General features: G+C 35.6%; 1 protein-coding gene across 1 annotated transcript; it reads right to left on the reverse strand.

The window, feature by feature from the left end:
* Positions 1–11,263: 11,263 nt before the first annotated feature.
* Positions 11,264–25,740, reverse strand: LOC127843864 (protein-L-histidine N-pros-methyltransferase-like). Its single transcript, XM_052373734.1, has 7 exons — positions 25,473–25,740; positions 20,742–20,881; positions 18,922–19,112; positions 17,857–17,957; positions 16,257–16,365; positions 12,769–12,950; positions 11,264–12,125 (listed from the first exon to the last, which is right to left on the reverse strand). The coding sequence occupies exons 1-7, from the start codon at positions 25,495–25,497 to the stop codon at positions 11,911–11,913; spliced, it is 963 nt and encodes a 320-aa protein (XP_052229694.1). The 5' UTR covers positions 25,498–25,740; the 3' UTR covers positions 11,264–11,910.
* Between the last annotated feature and the right edge of the window lie 504 nt (positions 25,741–26,244).

Below are 26,244 nucleotides of genomic sequence, written 5' to 3' on the forward strand. Positions count from 1 at the left end.
TGACGGGCAGATGACCTCTTTTGATTTTGAGGTCACTAGGTCAAAGGTCAAGGGGCATATGTCTCCGACCGCGGAACACTTGTTTAAATGTGGTTTGATTGATAATTTAATACAATGCTTGTTGTCCCCTACCGGTTTCACCGGAGGCGACTTATGGTTTGCGCTCTGTGTGTCTGTCTGTCTGTCACACTTTTCTGGATCCTGCGATTACTTTAAAATTTCTTCATATTTTTTCATGAAACTTAAAACGTGGATAGATGGCAATATGGACATTATGCACGTCATTTCATTTTGTTCCTACGTCAAAAATTCTGGTTGCTATGGCAACAAATAGACTAGAAATACTGCTGAAAATGGTGTTTTTTCTGGATCCTGCGATAACTTTAAAAGTTCTTCATATTTTTTCATGAAACTTGAAACATGGATAGATGGCAATATGGACATTATGCACGTCATTTCATTTTGTTCCTACGTCAAAAACTCTGGTTGCTATGGCAACAAATATATATAAAAAAATCCGACAATGGTGGAATTTTTGACAATGGTGGAGCCGGTAGTGGACATATATTGCTTGGCAATAGTCTTGTTGATACTTATACACTTAAGATAATAATTATGTTGTTCATTGATCAAATTCGGTTATATTATATGTGAGTCGTCATCGCAGCGCTGATATTTGGCCACTACTTTTTTTCCTTAGGGCCAACCTAGCCCTGGGTTGAAAACTTGCCATGACCCTACCTCCAGTTTTTTATTCTTACAACTTGGTACATATTACTACATACAGTATCAGGGGTATATGTCAGTACTGTGACAAGCTGTAGTTAATAAACTGGCACAAATGATTGCCTTAATTAGGTAGCATTAAGCAGGTAAAGGTCTCTGGCACAGACGCACTGTTTAGCTCATCATGATTCTCTAATAATAAAGCTAGTTATTATATAAATCTCAATTTCACAACTATTATTAAAACCACGAAAGAATCAAAGAAATGTTCACATTATCACTATCAGTCAAGTGGACACCATTTAAGTTTAACTCCTCAGCATTAAAACTCCAAATCATCATATGTTAAAAGAAAAACAATCATGAACACAAATATGTCTTAATTATATATTATTGTCCCCTACCGGTTTCACCGGAGGGGACTTATGGTTTGCGCTCCGTCTGTCAGTCCGTCCGTCAGTCCGTCCGTCCGTCTGTCACACTTTTCTGGATCCTGCGATAACTTTCAAAGTTCTTAATATTTTTTCATCAAACTTGAAACATGGATAGATGGCAATATGGACATTATAATGCACATCATTTCATTTTGTTCCTACGTCAACAATTGGGTAATGCTATGGCAACAAATAGACTAGAAATACTGCTGAAAATGGTGGTTTTCTGGATCCTGCGATAACTTAAAAAGTTCTTAATATTTTTTCATGAAACTTGCAACATGGATAGATGGAAATATAAACATTATGCATGTCATTTCATTTCGTTCCTATGTCAAAAAATGTGATTGCTGTGGCAACCAAAAAAAATATTTAAAAAATCTGAAAATGGTTGAATTTCTGACAATGGTGGAGTCGGTAGGGGACAATATAGCTTGACAACAGCCTTGTTTAATCTTTAAATGTGTCCTTCTGAAAGCTGATATTTTACACGGTAATATGCTTTATGACTTGTATAAAGGTGGCCAATTCTGTCTCTGTAATTTTCTCAATAGTTGCAAAATTGTTGTTAAAATGTACATGTTTTACATATTATATGTGTTGTATGAACATAATTACGCAAGAAAATCTTAAAATTTAAGGTCACATTAATATGTTTGTTTACTTGGAGATTTCTGCGTTTTCAGCAGTACAGCTGTATTTCAGTTTTATCACAGCATTCAATAAATCAGGACAAACTTTCACTTTCTCTTGCTCCAGTAAATAAAATCCCTCTCATTAGACCTCAAACTTGTTGTTAATTAATGACAGATAACCAACTGGAACACACCTTTAAAAATTCTTTCTGAAAGGGGATAACTTTCATTTTCAGATTCTGATGTGTCCAAATCATTTGATGAGATTATTGACTACATCCATACCATAAGGAACGATGTACTCAGATGTAGTGCAGGCAGTATGGCAGCATCTTCAAGGCTGGGTTTCCGTAAGTGAGCAGGGCATTTTGCCCATTTGCAGTCTCTTAGAAAATCTAACTTTATTTTACGCCTTTCTTAATTTATTCAAGTTTAAATGGCTTCATTTCTAAGACAAAGATTCTTACCAAAAATGCAAATATCATACAACCTGAACAGCAAGTGTCAGTTACTCCCAGGCTGCTCTGGTTTCATGCTGTTCAGTGATTTTTATGCCCCCCTTCGAAGAAGAGGGGTATATTGCTTTGCACATGTCGGTCGGTCGGTCCGTCCACCAGGTGGTTTCCGGATGATAAAGAAAGCTTGGGCCTATGAAACTTCATAGGTACATTGATCATGACTCGCAGATGACCCCTATTGATTTTGAGGTCACTAGGTCAAAGGTCTAGGTGACCTGAAATAGTAAAATGGTTTCCGGATGATAACTCAAGAACGCTTAGGCCTAGGATCATGAAACTTTATAGGTAGATTGATCATTACTCACAGATGACCCCTATTGATTTTCAGGTCACTAGGTCAAAGGTCAAGGTCACAGTGACTCGAAATAGTAAAATGGTTTCCGGATGATAACTCAAGAACGCTTATGCCTAGGATCATGAAACTTCGTAGGTAGATTGATAATGGCTGGCAGATGACCCCTATTGATTTTCAGGTCACTAGGTCAAAGGTCAAGGTCACGGTAACCCGAAATATTAAAATGGTTTCCGGATGATAACTCAAGAACGCGTATGCCTAGGATCATGAAACTTCATAGGTACATTGATCATGACTCGCAGATGACCCCTATTGATTTTCAGGTCACTAGGTCAAAGGTCAAGGTCACGTCGACCCGAAATAGTAAAATGGTTTCCGGATGATAACTGAGGAACGCTTATTCCTAGGATCATGAAACTTGATAGGTAGATTGATCATGACTCCCAGATGACCCCTATTTATTTTCAGGTTACTAGGTCAAAGGTCAAGGTCACGGTGACCCGAAATAGTAAAATGGTTTCCGGATGATAACTCAAGAACACTTATGGCTAGGATCATGAAACTTCATAGGTACATTGATCATGACTGGCAGATGAATCCTATTGATTTTCAGGTCACTAGGTCAAAGGTTAAGGTCACAGTGACAAAAAACATATTCACACAATGGCTGTCACTGCAACGGAGAGCCTATATGGGGGGGCATGCATGTTTTACAAACAGCCCTTGTTTTGCTAAATATTACCGCCGATTTTCGGCTGCTTCCCAATCGCAAAAATCAACGTTTTTTCCCAAAAAGCTCACCAAAATTTCCCAAAAAAGCCCATTTTCCAAAAAAAAAAACTATACATTTTTTTTTAAAGAAATTAGTCTCTTATGATTTATGATTTCTTAACTCTAGATCTCAACTTATACTTTAAACATCCTGCAAAATATATAACTTTAATTTAGTCCTTTTTGTTGATAAATAATTCCCAAATTTGCCACTTTTATCAATTAAAACAATCCCAATTTGACCAGATCGACTCCTTTTCCCAAAATGGCTTGAAAAAACCCTGAACATGCAATTAAGAACAATTTTAATTCTGTTACTTATAATCATATTTATAATGCTTAATATTTCCCAATTTCATGGTTTATCATGCTATTTTTACCAATTTCATGGTTTATCGCGCTAATTTTCCCAATTCAAATGGCACAGGCTGTAACAAATAAAAGCAAAAAAAATCACTGCTGGTTGCATATAGCCAAATAGCCATTTTCTCTTCAACTTTGCATTAGTTAGTCAACAGCGCTCGACATTAACAGACCTTGTTCTGGAAATATCGGGCTTTATTCATTAGTGTAAAGTGTCATCCTAGATAAGCCTGTGCTTTCTGCGTAGGTTAATCATGGAAGACACTTTGTTTTATTGAATTTTTTGTTTAAAGGAAGTATCTTTTTTTTTTAATCCAATTTAGGTGGAAAGTGTCTTTCCAGATTAGACTGTGTGGATCACTTATTTACATTATAATAGTAATTAAATAAAAAAACAATATTTTTTCCTTACCATATCAGCAAAGCAGACACAAAATTGAAATACATTCAAAAGTGTCAGAGTATTTTGTAGAAAGTGTACACATTTCAGAGATTTTGTTAAGCAAAAAGTTGTGACACTGTGCGTTAAAGGTAGTAGTTATTTCTACCTCTATATATTTAAGCCCCTTTGGATGTCAGATGAGTTTACGGGCCATTGACCTCGTGTTTCTATAAATTTCAGGGATGGGAATGCTGGAGCAGATGTTAAAGGAGCAACAGAAACAGTGTGTCCAATATTTAGACGAGTAGTTGCTTAAAGTTGTGTAAAACAATAAGTGCTACAATTTTACATGGCAGATAGTACAGTTTTGTGTTAAAAGGATGCAGAGTAACAAAATGGACTGCCAATTGAGCTTAACAAATCAGTTGAAAGACGGGACATTATATTGTGTATCATTGAATTCAATGCACACTTTGTATGGTGTTAAGAATATTATAAATGTTTAACAGATTTATTGTTACCTATGGTGTCGTTTTAACCCATTCATGCCTAGCGTCCTGAAAAAAGGACATTGCAAACAGCGTAGACCCAGATGAGACGCCGCATAATGCGGCGTCTCATCTGGGTCTGCGCTACTTGCTAAAATAAATTTCTTTATGAAATATTCTAAAAATAGAAATAAATATACTTGACATCCCTAATTTTGGAAATAAATTGATCCAATTTAGAAGGATGGGAGAGTCCACTGGGCATAAATGGGTTAATTTGCAATTTTTAGCTCACCTGAGCAGAACATGATCATGGTTAGCTTTTGGGATCTCCTTTTGTCCTTTGTTTGGCGTCAATATTTACCTTCTCAACTCTTCCAGTGCTGGAACCGAATTTTGAAGGCATTTGCAAACAGTTTGGATCCAGATGAGACGCCACAGAACGTGGCGTCTCATCAGGATCCAAACTGTTTGCTATTCTGATAGTATTCTTTAATTTTTTTTTAAAGAAAATGCTAATTTTAGAAATTCAGCAGACAACCTTTTTGCAGACAACAAATATGGTCCATATATGCATACAAAGGGTTAATACTCTAGAGACCACATTTATAGTCTTCTCTTTATGCAACTTGGTCATTTGTTTTAATGGTATCTTGGCTGAGTCTGATACTGGGTCAAATTATGTTAAACTAGGTCACCAGGTCAAATTAAAGAAAAAGCTTTTTTAAACTTTAGAAGTCAATTTTCAAGTAAAATCTTCATGAAAACAGGTAGGAACATTTTTTCCATCAACAAATCTGCCAAGATAGAGAATGGTTCCAGTGTTTTGAAAGTTTTAGCCTCCAGAGGGAAAGGGAATTTGCTTTATAATGGCTATTATGAAATCTTGTTAGCACTCTAGAAGTCACATGATATCTGGTCCATATATGCAAAAATGGTTCCAGTTAGTTGAACAAAATTGCCGCCAGAGGGCGAGAAAGTTTTCCTTATATGGCTGAATTGTCTAAAGTGCAACCTTTTTTTAAACAGCTTTTCTGAAGTTGAGTTCAACCATTTAATAAATACTCTGAAAGCATGATGTTGAAGTTGGTTTTTATGATGATGATGATGATGATTATTGTTATGGATTCAGAAAAATTATAAACAACCCAAATTTATAATGATATTGAACTACTCAAAATAACTATTTTCATTACTTGAGATTATTATATGTATTTGTTCAGCAAATCGCCTATTTATTGGTTTAATAAATTACTTTTTGTCTTCTGAACTCTTAACCTTCTTGGAATAGTTTAGTTTCTTTGGGTTTCAAGTGAGCGCCTTGCAGCCTATATGTCCCTTTTAATTGTTTCATCCAGGTACAGTGTTGTTATTGATTTTAAAGCTTAATACATGAAGTGTATTGCCAGTACTTTTTGAACTGTCAAAATTTGACTTTAATTGACGCTTTAACTTATTGTTTCATTTTTATTTATTTGTTGTTATTTTTCTTCCTTAAGTAAAGTATATTGCATCCCATATTAAGTTCTTATTAAAATAACAACAACAATGAAACCATGATAATTGATGATATATATATAAAGAGACAAATTGTCAATGTTCTGATCAAAGACATATATTGGCCGTCCTTTGAGGATATTATACCCCAAGCCTTGGTGTGATTTTGATAAAGTTATAAATAAAGTACTCAACTTAAAAAGAACTTGTTCATACAGTTTCACATTGTTTTGCCCCCCTTCGAAGAAGAGGGGGTATATTGTTTTGGACATGTCGGTCGGTCTATCCACCAAGTGGTTTCCGGATGATAACTCTAGAACGCCTAGGCCTGGGATCAGTTCATTGGTACATTGATCATGACTGGCAGATTACCCCTATTGATTTTCAGGTCACAAGGTCCAAAGTCACAGTGACCTGAAGCATTAAAATGGTTTCCGGATGATAACTCAAGAACGCTTAGGCCTGGTATCAGGAAAATTCATAGGGACATTGGTCATGACCGGAAAGTGTATTTAAAAAGCTGTTACTAGTAAATGTATATGCCAAATTATTGATGAACAGTATAACAAACGCTTTATTATGTTATGTTTTTCAATTGAACGTTGTTTATAAATGAAGTAATTGTTTTTAATTCTTAATGATTTAAAAATCATTATTGCGCTTGCTGTAAACAAATTCATACACTTTTTGTTGAATCTATGACCGTTTTGATTGGTAATTATCATTTTGCCAATCTTTTAATAATTCTGTTTAAGTGATCTGAATTTTTTAATCAAATTCAACTCTAACAAATCAAACATATCATGACAATAAATCATATTATAATATACCTGCACTAGATAGTAAAATAACCTTGACATTAATGTATGACAATCACTTAGAAGGTTGTAGGGAGCAATGGTCCAGGTCTTAATAATAAAAAGCATGGGTTATTATACCCTGATCACAAGAAAACAGTGACTGGATTTTTGTCAAAGCAAGCTTTTTCTGATTATTAAATTGATATTTAGCAGTATTGTTTGGGCAAAAGTAAATTTCAAACTGATAATTTTTTTTAAAGAAATCCTATGTGTATGTTGCAACATTTCTGATATTTCATGTCTTAAAGAATGTATTACTATATGTCTGTGAAAGTTGATTGTTCAAGTATTTGAAAGTGAAAAATTTTAACAGACTATAGAATGATATTGATCTTGAATTTTTCTAACTTTTGCATGAAAGTTTAATACTCAGGATAATTTCACAAGAGCATCAATGCCGCAGTTGCTAATTGCATGATGAACAATGAATACAGTTCTGTATGTGTGTTATCAAGTTCATGAAGTCCTTTCATGCTTAAGTCTGCATTATATGTGGACCCAGAGTGTGTTCCAGCACTCTTACCTAATTAACTTACTAGACTAACGAAAGTTGGGACAAATTGTTTAGTATAACTGCAATTTCCCACCATTTAAAATTGTTACAACATATTTTCAATTTGGTGTGGTATTATGTTGTGGTGTAAAGCTGCTGTACAAGGAGGAAACCCTGCCTGTCCGGTAGGGTGACCACTAACCAAACTCATCAAATGCTGCCTGCCTGTCCGGTAGGGTGACCACTAACCAAACTCATCACATGCTGCCTGCCTGTCCGGTAGGGTGACCACTAACCAAACTCATCAAATGCTGCCTGCCTGTCCGGTAGGGTGACCACTAACCAAACTCATCAAACCCTGCCTGTCCGGTAGGGTGACCACTAACCAAACTGATCAAATGCTGCCTGCCTGTCCGGTAGGGTGACCACTAACCAAACTCATCAAATGCTGCCTGCCTGTCCGGTAGGGTGACCACTAACCAAACTCATCAAATGCTGCCTGTCCGGTAGGGTGACCACTAACCAAACTCATCAAACCCTGCCTGTCCGGTAGGGTGACCACTAACCAAACTCATCAAATGCTGCCTGCCTGTCCGGTAGGGTGACCACTAACCAAACTCATCAAATGCTGCCTGCCTGTCCGGTAGGGTGACCACTAACCAAACTCATCAAATGCTGCCTGCCTGTCCGGTAGGGTGACCACTAACCAAACTCATCAAATGCTGCCTGTCCGGTAGGGTGACCACTAACCAAACTCATCAAATGCTGCCTGCCTGTCCGGTAGGGTGACCACTAACCAAACTCATCAAATGCTGCCTGCCTGTCCGGTAGGGTGACCACTAACCAAACTCATCAAATGCTGCCTGCCTGTCCGGTAGGGTGACCACTAACCAAACTCATCAAATGCTGCCTGCCTGTCCGGTAGGGTGACCACTAACCAAACTCATCAAATGCTGCCTGCCTGTCCGGTAGGGTGACCACTAACCAAACTGATCAAATGCTGCCTGTCCGGTAGGGTGACCACTAACCAAACTGATCAAATGCTGCCTGCCTGTCCGGTAGGGTGACCACTAACCAAACTGATCAAATGCTGCCTGTCCGGTAGGGTGACCACTAACCAAACTGATCAAATGCTGCCTGCCTGTCCGGTAGGGTGACCACTAACCAAACTCATCAAATGCTGCCTGCCTGTCCGGTAGGGTGACCACTAACCAAACTCATCAAATGCTGCCTGTCCGGTAGGGTGACCACTAACCAAACTGATCAAATGCTGCCTGCCTGTCCGGTAGGGTGACAACTAACCAAACTCATCAAATGCTGCCTGCCTGTCCGGTAGGGTGACCACTTACCAAACTCATCAAATGCTGTCGGGAACAGGGACTGAACCTGTATCGCCTTGGTGAGAAGCCCAAAATCAACCACTGCACTTACTGGAAAACCCAATGCATATTCTTATCACAATTTTTTGTTTATTTAATTTTTGTAGAGGTTTATATTTGTAAGCCAGTACATATATTCTTTTCAATCTACATATATGGCAAATTTAATATATGGACCACTTTGGTGGAAATGTCACAGAATGTATATGCATCAATAAAAATCAATATTTACACAATACAATGACATATATAAACGATATTTATTCCAATGTTTACAAGTATATATTTGAATAAAATATCATTTTTTATTAAATAAGTGATGCACAATCTTTTACTTTATGCTGTAAATACATATGGGAAAATTATACATAAAATCACTTAGTGAGCAGTACAAATAATCTTTATTTTTGATTCTCTTGAGTCCTTTTTCTGTTGATAACAACAAGTACAATTTCTTGAATAACATTTTTACTGTATAAAATGATGAATGCAGCCATAAACAGAGAAGGTACCAGCCTTTTAACTTCTTAATTCAGAATTTTATTTTATTATTTAAATGTGCCATAATCCTACCTTATGCTTTAAGTGTTTATAGAACCTGATGGTTTAATTAAGTAAAGTACTTTGAAATTCCCTTGTATGTATGTGACAATCTTCGGAGCCCAAGCTTTGTTACAATAATTACTTGGTGACCAGGGCCCATATTCATCAATCCATTCAAAGACTTAAGAATAAGAAAACAATATCTTCAGCGTATGAACATATGAATATATAAAGGCTACAAATGGTTCTCATGTTATGATTAACCCTTTCCCACTCAGAGTCAGATGAAAAGTGAAAACAAGAAACCGTCGGAGACTGGTGATGCTTCCCAAAGTTTTTTTTTATCACAATATTGCACTATATATTCAGATAAAAGGAAACGTTTTGAGGGGCATAACTTTGGAAAAAATAATACGATGGATGGTTTAGCAACTTTTAAATTTCAAAGGGCCATAACTCTCTAAATAAATCATCTAATCAGATCCCACAAATAAGATGCGCATCTCCTCAAGGTAGTTAAACTTCCCATAAAGCTTCATTGAATTCCAGTCAGTAGTTGGGGAGAAATAGCCCGGACAAGCATTGCACTATATGTACAGTTTATAGAAAATTTCAAAGGGCCATAACTCTGTGAGAGATCATCCGACCATAACTGGCTGATAATATGCACATCTCCTGTTGGTAGTAAAGCTTCATATAAAGTTTCATTGAATTCCCGTAATAGGTTGCTGAGAAATAGCTTGGACAAGAATTGCACTGTATGTACAATGGAAAATTTCAAAGGGCCATAACTCTGTGAAAAATCATTCAACAAGAACCGGCTGATAATATGCACATCTCTTGGTAGTAAAGCCTCCCATAAAGTTTCATTGAATTCCAGTCATTAGTTGCTGAGAAATAGCCCGGACAAGAATTGCACTATATGTACAGTTAAAGGAAAATTTCAAAGGGCCATAACTCTGTGAAAAATCATCCAACCAGAACCAGCTGATGATATGCACATCTCCTCTTGGTAGTTAAGCCTCCCATAAAGTTTCATTGAATTCCAGTCATTAGTTGCTGAGAAATAGCCCGGACAAGAATTGCACTATACATGTATGTACAGTTAAAGGAAAATTTCAAAGGGCCATAACTCTGTGAAAAATCATCCGACCAGAACCTGCTGATAATATGCACATGGCCTCTTGGTAGTGAAGCTTCCCATAAAGTTTCATTGAATTCCAGTCATTAGTTGCTGAGAAATAGCCCGGACAAGAATTGCACTATACATGTATGTACAGTTAAAGGAAAATTTCAATGTGCCATTACTCTGTGAAAAATCATCTGACCAGAACCTGCTGATAATGTGCACATCTCTTCTTGGTAGTGAAGCTTCCCATAAAGTTTCATTGAATTCCGGTCATTAGGTGCTGAGAAATAGCCCGGACAAAAATTGTGCACGGACGGACAGACAGACAGACGCACACACTGACAGACGAAGCGGCCACTATAGGCTCCCCCCAAAATAAATTTTGGGGGAGCATAATGATTATGTGAAAACAGCATAAAACCAGAACAGCATGCGAGTAACTCACAGTCTGTTCAGGTTTAATGCTGTTTGCTGCTCATCAGAATCTACGGGTTTGAAATTAAGCCTTTAAAGCTTGAATCTAGAAAGAGAGGTCTTAAATAAAACTTAACTTTCTAAGGAACTACAAATGTGTCAAAATGTGTATCTATGTGGTAAATGGTTAATTGTTCTAAATGATAAATTGCGAAAGTAAAAGACAATTTTACAATGCTAAGTCATTATGAACTGTCTTTTACTACAAAATAAAACATTTTAATTTTAAGATTATTGTTTATTTTTGGGCCAAGTTTTCAGCTGTTAATATTTGGCTTGATTAGTTATGAGTTAATTTTTATTTTGGTTAATTAAAGCACATAGGTGAAAAATTCTATCCATTGACTGTAAACTCATGACCAAAAATCCCACAGGTGTGGCTATTTACTGTTGACTGGTTAGTAATCCCAACAGTTTTGTTAGCTATGTTCAACAGCTAACAACTTTTTGGATCACTATAGATAATAAAGTATCTTTCACGTCAATGGGTACTACAAAGTGATGACAGTTTAAGTTAAATCGCTTGAGAAATGTTTGAGTAGTGGACTCCACAAAGTTTAAGTTCACTCAACAATGTTAAAGTTAGCACAGTAATATTGACTAATAGACTCACTAACGAACCAACCATCAGAGTGACTCCAATAAACCTCATCCCTGCTGGTTTATGATGATGGCCCGAATCTTGTGTTTTTCTTAATTCCAATGTATATGTGCTGCACTCTGGGACAAGCAGTCTTAATGCATAAGCGTTAAGTGTTGTAAAGTACACATAGGCTACTCAGGGATGACCCTTTCAGGTTTTATGGTATTTTTGGTTTAAAGGGTATGTCTTCCTAGAAAAATCTAGTTTAAGCCAAAAGTGTCCTTTAAGCCTGTGCATGAAGCCAGGTTTTTCGAGAAAGCAGCGCATATTTTAAAGGTAATCAGGACTCCTCTTTATGTTTTAACACAAACACTGCATCGTCCAGTACATAGAAGCTGGTCTGCATATCTCCCTCACACAGGTATGGCACTCTTGTGAACCTCTCCAATGCTAACCCAGCTGGTTCAAACACGTCTTTCACAAAGCTGTTACACTGGGCCTCAAATGTTGAGCCTTCAATGTTCAGTTTTTCTGTCGGACGATTGTCTTTGGAGCCTGTAAAGTTGAGTTTATATTTCGTGTTATTTCAGTTATGTTATAAATGTCAACAATCATGTATTTCAGTTATGTCAGAAATGTCAACCAGTTTAAATAAATTTAAAATTATACTTGGTAAACTTGACCAAATTCCAAGTAGAACATAAACGATGCTAAAAAGTATAGCTTTTAAAGGGGTGCAATTTGTCCACTTTTCATGTAATTTTTCTCATTTTCAATGTCAAAATTGCTCAACAAATAGTGTGCATGACAGTAATTTTACAAAATATATCCAGAAGTTGAAAGTTTTGGGATAACTTCATAGAGTTGTGATTGTTCCTCCTTTCATATGATTTTGTTCATTATGGGTTTTCCTCCCTGAAGGAAAAAATCACCCCCCTGGACAATTATTCACCATCCCATTCTTAGAATAAAGAAAAATACCACAGTGTTTGCATATATATAGGCTAAAATGATGCTTATACAATAAAAATATTGTTTTTAACCAAGAATTATATAATTATTGGTGTTAACTGCCATGCTAGACTTAGTTTTCTAGTAGTTTGAGTAAATAACAGTTTTTTGAGAATATGTTTTACTATAAGACTTTAGTCTAAAAATCAGTTGGTGAATACAGGACCAGGTTTCAACTCAAACCCACCAAACTCCACATAGGAACTGAAGGGTAACACCAATGCGATCAGCACTCTTCCGCCAGGTTTGAGCACCCGTTTGATGGAATGTAGAATGGAGACAGGCTTGTCAGCGCGGTCCAGGAGATTCAAACACGAGACCAGATCATACTGCAGGCTACCGTTGTCCCACTTGTCTATGTCCAGTATTCTAGAAGGAAAGCAAATGAACCTCATTCTAGGATGTGGGCTTGATGCATGTGCAAAGTGTCTTCCCTAACTAGCCTGTGCAGTTTGCACAGGCTATTCAGGGAAGACACTTTCTGTCTACACTAAATTTTTGTTTAGAAGACACCTCCTTTAAATGAAAATTACATACAAGCATAAAGTGTGGTTCCTTATTATCCTGTGCAAACTTCACAGGGAAATCTAGGACAATACTCAAAGCACTTGAAATAAGACCAGTTTTCCCAGACCGAGGCTCCAATAGTTTAATGAACTTCATAGCAGTCAATTTCTTCCTACCTCTTGGCATGTACCAACATACATGTATTTAAGCTATGCTCTGCGAAAAAGGGGTTTAATGCATGTGCATAAAGTGTCGTCCCAGATTAGCCTGTGCAGTCTGCACAAGCTAATCAGTGACGACACTTTCTGCCTTAACTTGATTTTTGCTAAGAAGAGACTTGCTTGAAACAAAATATCATAAAAGCCAAAAGTATCGTCCCTGATTAGCCTGTGCGCATAGGCTTATCTGGGACGACGCTCTGCGCACATGCATGAAATCGCTTTTTCACAGAGCACAGTCCATTTATTCACATGTGTTGCCAACTTGGTGATTACAATTTTTGTTGCCATGTATTGTTTGAATAAATCTTTACAAAACTGGAGGGGATTTCCCTACTTATAGCATATAAACACGAACTGGAAAAGTGAAAGTACAGTAGTTGAATGTTTTCAATCTCCAATTTTCAGGCTTTAGTCATAAGTTCTTAAAAATTTAAATTCTAGTTTGTTTTACATAGATGTCTAAGCAGCTTAAATTTACTTATTTTTCTAAGGAATTGCTTACAACACAATATACATGACATTTAAGGACACTACAATGGAACGAAATTATTATAAATAGTGCACACGTCCAACTGAATCTATGTTAGAAGAAGTCAAAGGAGACCATGAGGGCCCGTATTGAACAACTCATTCTAAGACTTAAGATTACTCTTAACTCTTACAGTGCGGGAACCGAATTTTGAAGGCCTTTGCAAACAGTTTGGATCCAGATGAGACGCCACAGAACGTGGCGTCTCATCAGGATCCAAACTGTTTGCTATTCTGATTGTATTCTTTGAAAAAAATCGAAGAAAATGCTAATTTTAGAAATTCAGCAGACGACATTTTAGCAGAAGACAAATTTCCCAGCATGCAAAGGGTTAATATCAATGAAATACCCCACAGTTTGCATATATACAGGCTAGAAATGGTGCTTTGTCAAACATAAGAAAATAAATACTTCAAAGTTATTATAATTATGCAAACTTCTTAGTCAGAATAACTTACATGTTGTAAGCTTTTAAATAATTGGTTCTGTAAAACATGTATTAGAAAGCATTAAACTAGTGGTATTTTTTTCAAATTGATGAAGTTATCTGTAAAATGTATTTTTCTTCTTATTATATTACCGGGGTACATGTATCTATGTTGTTGTTTAATGCCTTCTGCTTTGAACTACAAACTTGTCCCTCAATTTTCTTGATATCTTTAAATAAAGTGTGAAAACTAGTGAACTGCACTTGAGAATCGTCTGTGTAAAACTCCTGAACTGCTAATTGATTTAAATATTTATTTATTTACATATCTTTTGTACAAAGTAACATAAATTTAAAGTTTACTCGCTTAAAAAGAAGAAAAGTTGGTTGGCTGTTTTGGGAAATCCAAGTTAGTAAATAAAATCAGACACTGGAGCTATCTATTCTTAAAACAAGTTAAATTACACCTATTTGTACCCACTCATATACAAATTTATCATTTATAATTTTATTTATACATTTTGTGTGGATTTGATAAGACCTTTCAACTCAGTCCCAAGATGACTGAGAGCATCTCATTTTCAACCATCAATAACACAATTGTCATGGCTAGAAATAAAAGTTTGTGTTTAAAAATAACATTGTTACAATCATTATTTGTATCCATTCCAAATTAATTCATACTGAAAATCAAAGTTAACAGTAGAACATTTTAGATGATCCTCTATTAAAGTGTTGCTTTTTATTCTCATCTGGGCTCAGTAAGTAGAGTACTTGAATGTCAACATAGCGTTCCCAAATTTGAACCATGTTCTGGCTTTATAACTTGCGATTTTTGGTCATGAAATTTCCAGCACTTAGAACTGGTGAACCACTTACAAACATTAAACCTAACTACAGTGTTTTTTCTCACTATTTTGGGGATGGGGTGGGTCCCTTTGCGTTGGGGAAAATCATGATTTTTTTACAAGCATTGGGAAACAAGTGTTGTTGATTTCTTGCTAAAAAATACCTAACAAGGGACAAAATTGTCACAAAACCAGGTTTTCATTGTGAAAAAAAATCTGATAAAGGGAGAAAACTCAAACTGAACTTTTGAAAAGAACAAACAAAATTAACCCCCTTTGTAAGTTTTTTTTTTTTAAAATCTATTTTTAGTCGTGGCGACCTTGACATTGGAGATATTGACGTGATTTTTTCGTGCGACACAGCGTCCCATGATGGTGAACAAATGTGCCAAACGATTTTAAAATCTCACAATGAATGACATAGTTATGGCCAGGACAAGCTCATTTATGGCCATTTTTTACCTTTGAACTCAAAGTGTGACCTTGACCTTGGAGATATCGACGTAATTATTTCGCGTGACACACCGTCCAATGATGGTGAACAAATGTGCCAAATGATTTTAAAATCTGACAATGAACGACATAGTTATGGCCCGGACAAGCTTGTTCCGCCCGCCCGCCAGCCCGCCCGCATTCGCCAATCTAATAACCAGTTTTTTCCTTCGGAAAACCTGGTTAAGAAAACCTGGTTAAAAAACCTGGTTAAAAATTGAGAATGAAAGGGATTTCAATAATATATTTACTGTAATTCAACGTATGCAGCTGGATTTAAGAATTAAATGTTGAGACATACATATATAAAAAAAAATATTTTTTGGGGGAAATCATCAATTGGGAATATTTAGGTCCCTTTAGGTTATACTTTATTCCATTGGGAATGCGTCCCCCTACCGGTCCCAAATTTTAACAAAAACAAACACTGGACTCTGATAAATCATAGTAGGTTATTATTGACCACCTTGAAAAACCCTCAAAAAGGGAAAAATCCAAACAAACAAACAAACCTTTAAAGAGATAAACTAACATTGTGGCAAAAAAAAGACGGAAGATTTCTCAAAAAATCTAGTGGCCTAGCACAAACTTTAATGGCTAATGGTTTCATTCAAATTTATATCCCTTCATCCGCAGCTTCAGACATCTTACCTGTATCCTTTGTTTTTGAGTCTGGTCACCATGGGACCTGAGGTTTCAGTGGCGAACACTTGCTTAAAGAACGGCGACATTTTCTCTGTGACTTTACCATCACCAGCACCTGGCGTAGAAATAAGTTGTAACTGTTTTTAGTGAATTCACAAGTTTTTAGTTTTTTTGTTTAAATACACAATTAATAAATTATTGTAAAATTGTGTATGTATACATATATATATTTATTGAAAATTATTTATCAAAGCTCTTATCCACTGAAAATAATTCAATGCATTTTAAAAAGGTATCGGATTTAACAAGTCTATTGCCAAGCAATATATGTCCTCTACTGGTGAAAGTCCACTATTTTCAGATTATTTTTTTATATTTTTTTTGCCATAGTAACCATAATTCTTGATACAGGAACACAATGATATGACGTGCATAATCTCCATATTGCCATCTAAATATGTTTCAAGTTTCATGAATAAATATGAAGAACTTTTAAAGTTATTGCAGGATCCAGAAAAGTGTGACAGACAGACTGACTGATGCACAGAGCGCAAACCATAAGTCCCCTCCGGTTTTACCGGTAGGGAACAATAAACGTGCATGACATTTTTTGTTTACTATTTCATTGTTCAGCTTTTAATTGAGTATGTTCGAAATAACATGCATCAAATGGAAATACTCTCCTGTACGTTTCTGGTATGAGCACAGATAACTTGCTTAATTCACAGCAGAGGTAATACCAATTAGTCATGTGTACAGCAAATATACATTTAATTAAATTATCAAAAGCATAATAATGTGACTGATTAAAATAAGTTTTCAATTTTAAATTATTGCTTCAAATTTGTTTGTTTTTAATATAATGTGAAAGGGGTTTTAAGGATTGTGAACTTCAATCAAGTTTAAAATAATTTTATGTACATGAAAGAACAATCTACATTATGCAGCTATAGCTTTCATTATACAATTATTTACTTGAGGGCCATGGTATATGATCAGTGTTCTCCAGAAAAACTGGCAGCCGGCAATTTCACTGGTTACTAACTATCTTGATGCCCACTACTTTTCCCAAAAATATAAATTCAAAACAGTGCAAAAAAAACAGTTTAAGTACTTAGTTGCTGGCTACTTTGAAAATAAAACTGGCTACTCAAATATTTATGGAGAACACTGTAAGATATGATAATCATCAGGAAAAAAGCATATTGGCTAAGGTGGAGCAATCAATGATGTATCCCATCTGCATGGGCACAAGCTATCTTAAACTTTACAGCCTCTAGAAATGGGTATCCATGCCTGGTTTTTAATTCCATTGAAGATATGTTCTGCATTGCCGACTGTTCTTAAAGAATGTTATGTTGTTGATAATGTAAGATAACTTACCTACATAATTAATTCCTTTATATGACAAGGTGCTGCTTGATTGATTAATGTCAGCTTAGGTACTACTTAAAAGTATCCCAGGCTCTTAAATATATTGCAAAGTATCCGGGGTGAGGAAAATGTACCAAAAAATACCCCAAAGTATATACGTACCCGATGTACATTTCACCTTTTACGTAGTCCCTGAGATGCCAATGTGCCATTGAGACTATGGGCTACCTACCCAGATCGATCATGGATTGTCCAATCCAGTTGTCCTTGACATTCAGTAGTGTCATAAACTGAGCTTGTGAGAGAACAAACATCGAGCCTCTACCTAGCCAACTGGAAATATATAGATTGATGAATACCTTATAAAAAAGACAATGTTTACATAGCTTACATTCACATTTCTTCACTCTCAGTTTATAGGATATTTTCTGACTTTGGTGTATATTAAATTTTATTTAAGGAGTGGCAATAGATTATTTTTGTTATCATTCAACGAAAGCAACTTTTCTTTTTATTACTTGCATTAGAACCATTATTAAAGAAACATACACAAACAAGCTTAACTTCCATATGTTTGGGTATAATGACATTGTCAAAATGTGCACTAAACAACATAAAGGGATATGGTGTGAAAACAGTGCCATTATCTATGCTGCTTAGTTAATGATTTGTTGATTTTTGTCACAGATTTGTGGGACACACATATTTGTGAATGTTTTCCAACCATTTCCATGTGTCAGCAAAATTAACTGAATCTGGTTGACTGACGTAATTAATAAAAGTATTGCTATTTTATTTAGCACTTTACAGACTGAGCTAGCCAGTCATGTTTACTATATTTTGAGTTTAGCAATTTTAGTTAATGCTGTATTTTATCTATAAAAAGATCAGTAGGTCTTTTGTTAGTCTACTATTTGATAAGAAATCGTGCAATATTTATAACTGAGGTTATTAGAAACATACGCAAAATTAAATAATTGTAAATTTATTAAGACTAACATATGTACTTCTTTAGAAAATTACTTTGTGTTGTCGATAAATAAAACATAATTTGATATTACATTCTTAAACAAATATTTTTAATCTCGCCTTGGCGTAGTGAATATGGAATCTGTCAAACGGCTTCAAGGTCACCGGTTTGATCCCCACTGTGGGAGCATTCTTTAGATCTCCCAGAAAGTATTGGTTCTACCCAGGAAACGGACCTGAGAGCATTTCAATAAGCCTAAGGCTTTTAATGCAATCAAGCTAAGATAAATAGGTTAAAACAAAAAATTATTGACATCAGAAATTTTACCCATTTATTGATGTGTTTTCCATGAACCAACTCATAACGGACTTGGCCAGTAAGTGATAGAGCTGTGTGAAAACCCAGTCTGCTTTCTCGTAACATTTGCTGAGGAATTCGTGAGTCTCTGGATCTTCGTGGAATTGCACAAACTTTTCACTGATGGCCTCGGAGAGGATGCTTTTCTCCACACAATACCACTGCAAAGATAAAAAAGCTAATATTAATTTAAATATTATATTATATATTTGATATAATATTGGTTATGTAATATCGTCTTTAGGCAATAAATTGATTTTTAAAAGAAAAAGTATAAGTTGATTAAATGTATTAGTTGGAGGCATAGAAATCCCAAATACAAATAATAATAGGAAACAAACATCTGAGTGAATTACCCCTTGTTAAAAAAAACTGAAAGCAACCTAATCACCATATTACCATTATGGAGATTTGATCAGTAAATTGTTATGGATGTGTAAATCATGGTCTAGTTATATTGCAGGGGACATTTTAAGATGCTGTTAGATTTGAGTTGGTAATACATACTTCAAACTTCTCGAGTTTCAGTGCTTGGTTGTGAAAAGGGCAGAGGGGGGCTATTTTGTCAAAAGGGCACTTTCAACGCGAAGTATTTTATCAAAATGGCACTTTTGAGCACGCTTTTGTATCTCGAATGCTCCCTGTTGCATATTAATTTTTATGTTATTAATAATTGTTAGAATATATTATTTCCATTATTATTACAAACCATGCAAATAAAAAGTCTACAATGAGGAATACTTTAATTATATGTACAATGTAATAAGAGATTTTATAAATTTTAATATGTCTATACACAATTTTTTTTTAATAAAAGGGCAGGCCTTTGGAAGGGCTAGGTGCCAGGCATCCTTCCATTAAGGCCCTGCTGGAGCACTGAGTTTTTAGAAAGGCATGCTGAGGCATAACGCTTTACTAACATTTTTATTTTATTGTTATTTGTTTTACTAGTTTGAAGTTATTGCAGAAAGAGATATAAATCCCAATCTGACTGACAATAGAAAACAATAGGTTAGTGACGTGGATGGAGAATGGTTATCTGGCAAGTCGGAGGAATTTGTAAGATCCTCCAACGAGTCAGATAACCATAATCCATCCACGTCACCAACCTTTTATTCTATTTTTCATGTCATTTCACAGAATCCAACAAATTTTCTTTTTATTTTATGCCTTTTTTCACTGTTCATTTAAATTGTAAAAGAGTTTAACCTGAGAATTTCGCTGGTATAATGACGTCGTTTCGTCAAAAAAATGACGTCATTTCACAGTAACTTTTGGGTTATTAGGTTACCTGGTTATCAGGCTGATTGAAAGGCATGTGACAGGAAGGATAAATAACATTTATTTTTCAAATTTTACAGGCACTGGTATCACCCCTTAAAATGTGTGAAGAAAACTGTAGAGACATTGTACAAATCCCATTTATGAATATTTAACTAACATTAATAATAAGTGTGTGAAGAAAACTGTAGAGACATTGTACAAATCCCATTTATGATTATTTAACTAACATTAATAATAAGTACTTGTGTATTTGTTATGTAAATCACATGTATTTAACATTACCAATTTATTTGTATTTTTTAAATAATTATTATAATAAATAACTAATTTAATTTGTATGCATTAATTGTAAGTCCTCACATATATATTTCAGAATTCTTGCAGTTAATTACCAATTTCATTTATAGGTATCAATTTAAAGACCTCACATATATATTGAACATTAGAAAAATGTAATACTTCTTGTAAAAGATGACTTATTTAATGTATCAATAGTGAGAGCTCACATATTCATGACTGTCTGCCTTATGTTTCTCATCCACAATCATGCGATTGTAGATGGTCTTGGCCAGGGTCACCCGGCCTCTACGACCAGTATAGGAGTACATGGCTGGGGTCAACTCACATATCAGTAGGAACACATACACTGTAAAAAAAAACAAGTAAATTCATTGTATTGATATCTCCCACCAAAATATTTTTTGTGACAGACGGACGGACGGACTATACAGTCGAACTGATGGACTTACGAATGGACAAAGCCAATTCTTCTTCCCGCCGCCTTTACCAGCGGATAAAAAGATTTCTGACTAGATAACACACAAAGAATGAACATGCACAAGGCCAAAGTACTGAAAGAGGCAAAACAATTAACACATGAGCCTCAGTCAAAGAAAACAGGGCCTGCTGCATGTGTGTAAAATGTCTTCCCAGTTTAGCCTGTGCAGTTCACACACTGATAACCTGGGACAACACTTTCTGTCTTGACTGGATACTGATAACCTGGGACAACACTTTCTGTCTTGACTGGATACTGATAACCTGGGACAACACTTTCTGTCTTGACTGGATTTTTGTTTAGAAGAGACTTCCTATAAACAAAAAAATCCATGGAAAATGTGGTCCAGTATTAATCTCATGGACCAAAAAATACTTATCTTCGACAACAATTTGAGCACCTGCATTAAGCTCGGTTTCCCCTGAGTAGAGCTTATATATAACTAGAAACCACACAACCAATAAATAAATACAAGGCACAAGTTATATCTATCCTTTGACTAAAAAGTATTTTTGCTTAAATGACACTCACTAAAGATCGAGTAAACTTCCTTTACACAAAATTAGTTAAACATTAGAAATCCCAAACCAGGGCTTTTTTTCCTTCTTTGGGAACCACCGAAAAAAGGCCCTTTCCCCTCGGATTTTTTTCCCCTCAGCAGGTAAATTTCCCCCCAGACTTCATTCCCCCCACCCCATTTTTTTTTTAAACTTCAAATTCATAAGTTAACCTGATCCAGTGTAGAAAATATAACATATTGCATAATTAAATTATCTGTTGCCTTGAATTTGTTTTAAAAACAGCAAATATGTTGAATTGATTATTTAAGACTTTCCTTATTTTCCCAAAAATCCAGCGTTTCGCGTGATTTTTCCCCAAAATTCAGCATTTCGCGCGATTATTTTTTCTCTCAAAAAAGGCCAAGCTTTTCCCCCAAAATAAGATAAAAACCCCTGCAAACCAAAGGGCTGTAAGGGAATATATATTAAATCGCCCACCAGTTAGTTGGTTTTGTTCAAAGAACTTGGCGAAATTCATTGCCATTGCTCCCTATATATAATCTTCAAGAAATCCATTACCAAACAATACCTGTTAAGCAACCTCCCATTAAAATTCCAGCAAACTTAATTAATTTCTTCACACCCATTTAAAATCCAATTAATCCATTCAGTAAAATATCAGATATCTTTCACATTTCAAATCCTCTGTCAAGCTTATTTATTAATGCTCTATTGGCAGTACATGTATTATCCCAGTACAGAAGTACTGATGTTGATATTGCCACATGTTACATTCATTCAGCTCAAACTCCCTAGAAAAAGGCCCCAAGCCCCATTCAAGTGAAATTGTATGTCAGACCAACACCATTGATAAATGTAGATAACAGCTTGCATATTGTTTAGGCAAACATTTATTATAGTTAATTTTGTAAGTAATATTTTCAAATGGTAAAATACATGTAATGCAAGTTATAACAACTAACATGATTATCATAATATCATCAAACTAAACAATAGGACTTCTCCTTGATTTCTCCTGACTTCTGCTTAATCCCAGTCAAGGTAAAATTGAATTCTCCCTAAATTTTGACCCTAGACCTACACCTGCAAGACAAAGTATCTGTTTATCATTACCCGCACTTGTGTTTGTTTTTGTAAATTAATTATTTAAACAAAAAAAACAAAAAAAAGCTGCATATAAAATCAGTGAACCTTTTTCCTCTCAGAATCACTCACTTGCAGTCTGATCAGGTTTTATGATGTTTGCTGCTCATCAGCATCTAAGGGTTGGAAATGAAGCCTTTAAAACTTGAATCTAGTAAGAAAGGTCTCTTATTAAATTTAACTTTCTAAGGGACAACAAATGCGTCAAAATACGTATCGAAGTGGAAAAAGGTTAACAACTAATTACCGATATTGGGCGCTAAACAGATTTACATCAGATATTTATCAGGCCGATTTGCCTATATCTCAATATGTGACAGATATAGGATGTTGATGTGCGACCTGGGTGGTTTAACATGTTTTTTACGGGTAAAAAAGATTGATATCAGTGTATAGTAACAAAATAACCAAAAATGAACGAATAAAAACAATTTTGATACTTTTTTCGCAATCTTTTGATAAAAAAATTGTTGTATGGGTGCCAATCAACTTATACCTACTGGTAATTTTAACACTTACCAATTTTGGTAAACTCGCCTTTTTTGGTAAATTCGTACTTATTTAAGTCAACTTGTACCCGGAAAAAAAGATACTCAGAAATCAGGGGTTTTTTTTAGAGAAAGGGGAAGACGCTGGACGCTGGGTGAAAGGGGAAAAAAAGAGTGCGAAAGAGAGATATTAAGGGAAAAAATAAAAACTGTTCATTTCAATGTCTATAACTCATCAAAAGAGACTTGTCTCTGTCCTTTTTGTTCTTAAACACATTTAACAGGTATTAAAGTCAAAGTCCTTAATAAAGTTGCAGGTGTAGATCTAATAATGGGAAATGTTTTCAACTATATTTTTGTACTGGGGCCGGGGGACGATGTCAATTTTGTGATTTCAATTTCATGATGAATGGGTTGACGATCTTGATTTGCTACAGTATTGGAAGGGAAAGGAGCGGCAGCTGCCGATTGTCTACTTTCACTTTCACAATGTTCGATGTTGATTACCTCAGAATCCTGCTGGGTTATAACGGTTTTCGATGATTCTTACTTAAAAAATGCCTCGATGCGTTCAGTATCTTTTGAGTTCGAATGTTTTATTTTGTTTGTGTAAGAACGCTAATTGTGAGACATTTTTTTCTGTTTTCACGTTTATACCTCGGCTTGCACATAGCCCGGATGAAAATTCGACTGGTTTCCGGTAATTAATTGACGAAACACCCTTCTCGCGCAAGACCGGTATCCAGTAAAATAGTCACATGATAATTACGATTAGTTGCCCAGTTTACATGACGTTATTTAAGAGCTATATTTAGAATAACTGGGATTCCCAGATGTTGTGTGTTCGTCTGGAGAGAGAGAGCGCGAATTCGTTGTACATGGTGCAAATTGGATAATTGTCGAATGCCCCAAGGAAAAATAAACATTTCTTTGAGAGAAAATATTATATTTTGGTGAAAAATGATATTTTTGGTGGGGAAATTGTATTTTAAGGGGAAAAATTCTGGTAGGGGAAGACGCCGAATATCGGTGTCACAGCGATTTTCCTTGTCCAATTGGGAAAAGTACCCGTACCGGTCCGATTGGGAAAAATTGTGTCGTGAAAACCTCAAAATTGGGAAAAATCGAGTCGTGAAATCCTGAAATTGGGAAAATCGCGTCGTGAAGTTTGGGTCTTATTGAATACATCATACAGTTCATACTTAATTGAACATACCCATTTAAATAATCATTTGCAGGCATGCCTTAATGACCATTAAGTTATAAAGTTTATATAAATAACAAAATATTATAAAGAACACACCAAATCAATTACTAGTTGTTTTAATCTCTTTTAAAGCAATGTCTCTCTCTTTCATTTTTGTGAAATTTCAACAATCTTTGATGTTTAATCATCACTCAGTTGCTTGCATCCCTCCCTGCACAGCATCATTATTGCTGTCAATGTGTCCTGTGATTGATGGTTCCGATTGGTTTTTTGGCATAATATTTGCTATTATGACTCATTTCAAACTACGATAAGGTTACAAACCGACGTAAAACAGTACGCTGGCTGCCTGGCAAAAGAACCGGAAACAGTAACAACTCTATTGATTGAATGCGCTGAATAATAAAACCCGAAATTAATCGAGCGCGTGGTTACACACAACTATACGATTTTCTTTGTTCGCTCGCCGAAAGTTGGTTTTTTTACGAAACTTTCTATCGTTTTGAGAAAAAATTCGGACGCTGATTGGGATTTTTCCAGATGCCGATTGGGAATTTGGGAATTTTCGCTCGATTGGGAAAGTACCGTTTTGGGAATTTGGGAATTTTCGTTCGATTGGGAAAGTACCGTTTACCGGTACTTTATAAAGAAGGAGGAAAATCGCTGTGTCACTTTCTTAGTAAAAAAAACCCCTGGAAATAGACGTAGGATTGAATAGGATTATCAGTTTATACATATAGATCATAGAGACAGGGCTTTTTGTCTTGATTACCGTTAAGGGGTTGGAAATCCTCTTAGGGGAAAGGGCCTTTCTCTTGGGGGAAGGGGCCTATATATGGCCCTTGCTAAAGAATGTATAAAAGCTCTGATAGAGATGATGTCTTTCTTCCTAGAAATGTTCCCACTTTAATTATCTAAACATATGGTTGTCATAATTAACGTCTCTTTTACACCTATGGTTGATGTATTTCACAGGTTATATGTGAATATTGATATATACAACATATGACAAGTCCAAAGGCGCAGCAAACTGGCATATGTTATTGTAAAAAAGATAATTTATTGATTATATAAACGCCGTTTAAAACAGTATCTCTTACATCTTATTAAAACTCGTGATTGCATGGATCACTCAGTCGTGACGTGTGAATCATCCGAAATATTTGTCCGAAAATCATGCTATGGAAAGCTAAATCGATTTTTTACCGTTTATACTACACAAATGTTTAATGAGCTGATACTATGTGTTTATCACAGATTATTATTGTAGCTCCTAATTTAGCCAATGCATGTCATAGAGGTATAGAATATAAACTCAACACTGAAAATCATAGTTGCCCAGTCGTTGTTGTTGTTGCAAAGAAGAGGTTAACATAAACTAAACTTTCACACACATGCTAGAAAAAATAGGGTGGCGTTCCATACAGAAGGTATTACTCCCGGCTACTGATGTTCTACAAAATTGTCCACGGACTGGTTGCTTCACCAATGTCTCCTTATGTCATTCCTCCGACCGGGTCTCTAGACATCTGCACCCTCTTTCATTCAGACAAATTTCCACTTCCAGCAACTATTATAAATTTTCCTTCTATCCAGCTACTATCATCCTATGGAACTCCCTACCAGCCAATATTTTACAGGCACCTACCCATGACCAGTTTAGGCAGGGGGTGACCAAACTAGACCACAGTTTCTAATCAGGTTGGCTGTTTTTAACCTTTTATCTGCATATTTCTTCTTTTAACTAACACTTTCACCTTTGTTTCTATGTCTCACAAATACATAATGTATTACTTTTTATCTCCTATATATTTCTTCCTTTAATTTCATAGCACTGACACGCGCCTGCTTGTAATGCTAATTGTTGGCGAC

This window comes from Dreissena polymorpha, chromosome 9 (assembly GCF_020536995.1).
Source record: "Dreissena polymorpha isolate Duluth1 chromosome 9, UMN_Dpol_1.0, whole genome shotgun sequence".
NCBI lineage: Eukaryota > Metazoa > Mollusca > Bivalvia > Myida > Dreissenidae > Dreissena > Dreissena polymorpha.

Coding starts and splice junctions, on each gene's coding strand:
- LOC127843864 (XM_052373734.1), bottom strand. CDS start 25,497: ATGCAATCACGAGTTTTAATAAGAT. Junction 16,366..17,856: donor ACAATCCATGATCGATCTGG/GTAGGTAGCCCA, acceptor TTTCTACGCCAG/GTGCTGGTGATGGTAAAGTC. Junction 12,126..12,768: donor CAGTTCCTATGTGGAGTTTG/GTGGGTTTGAGT, acceptor TCAACTTTACAG/GCTCCAAAGACAATCGTCCG.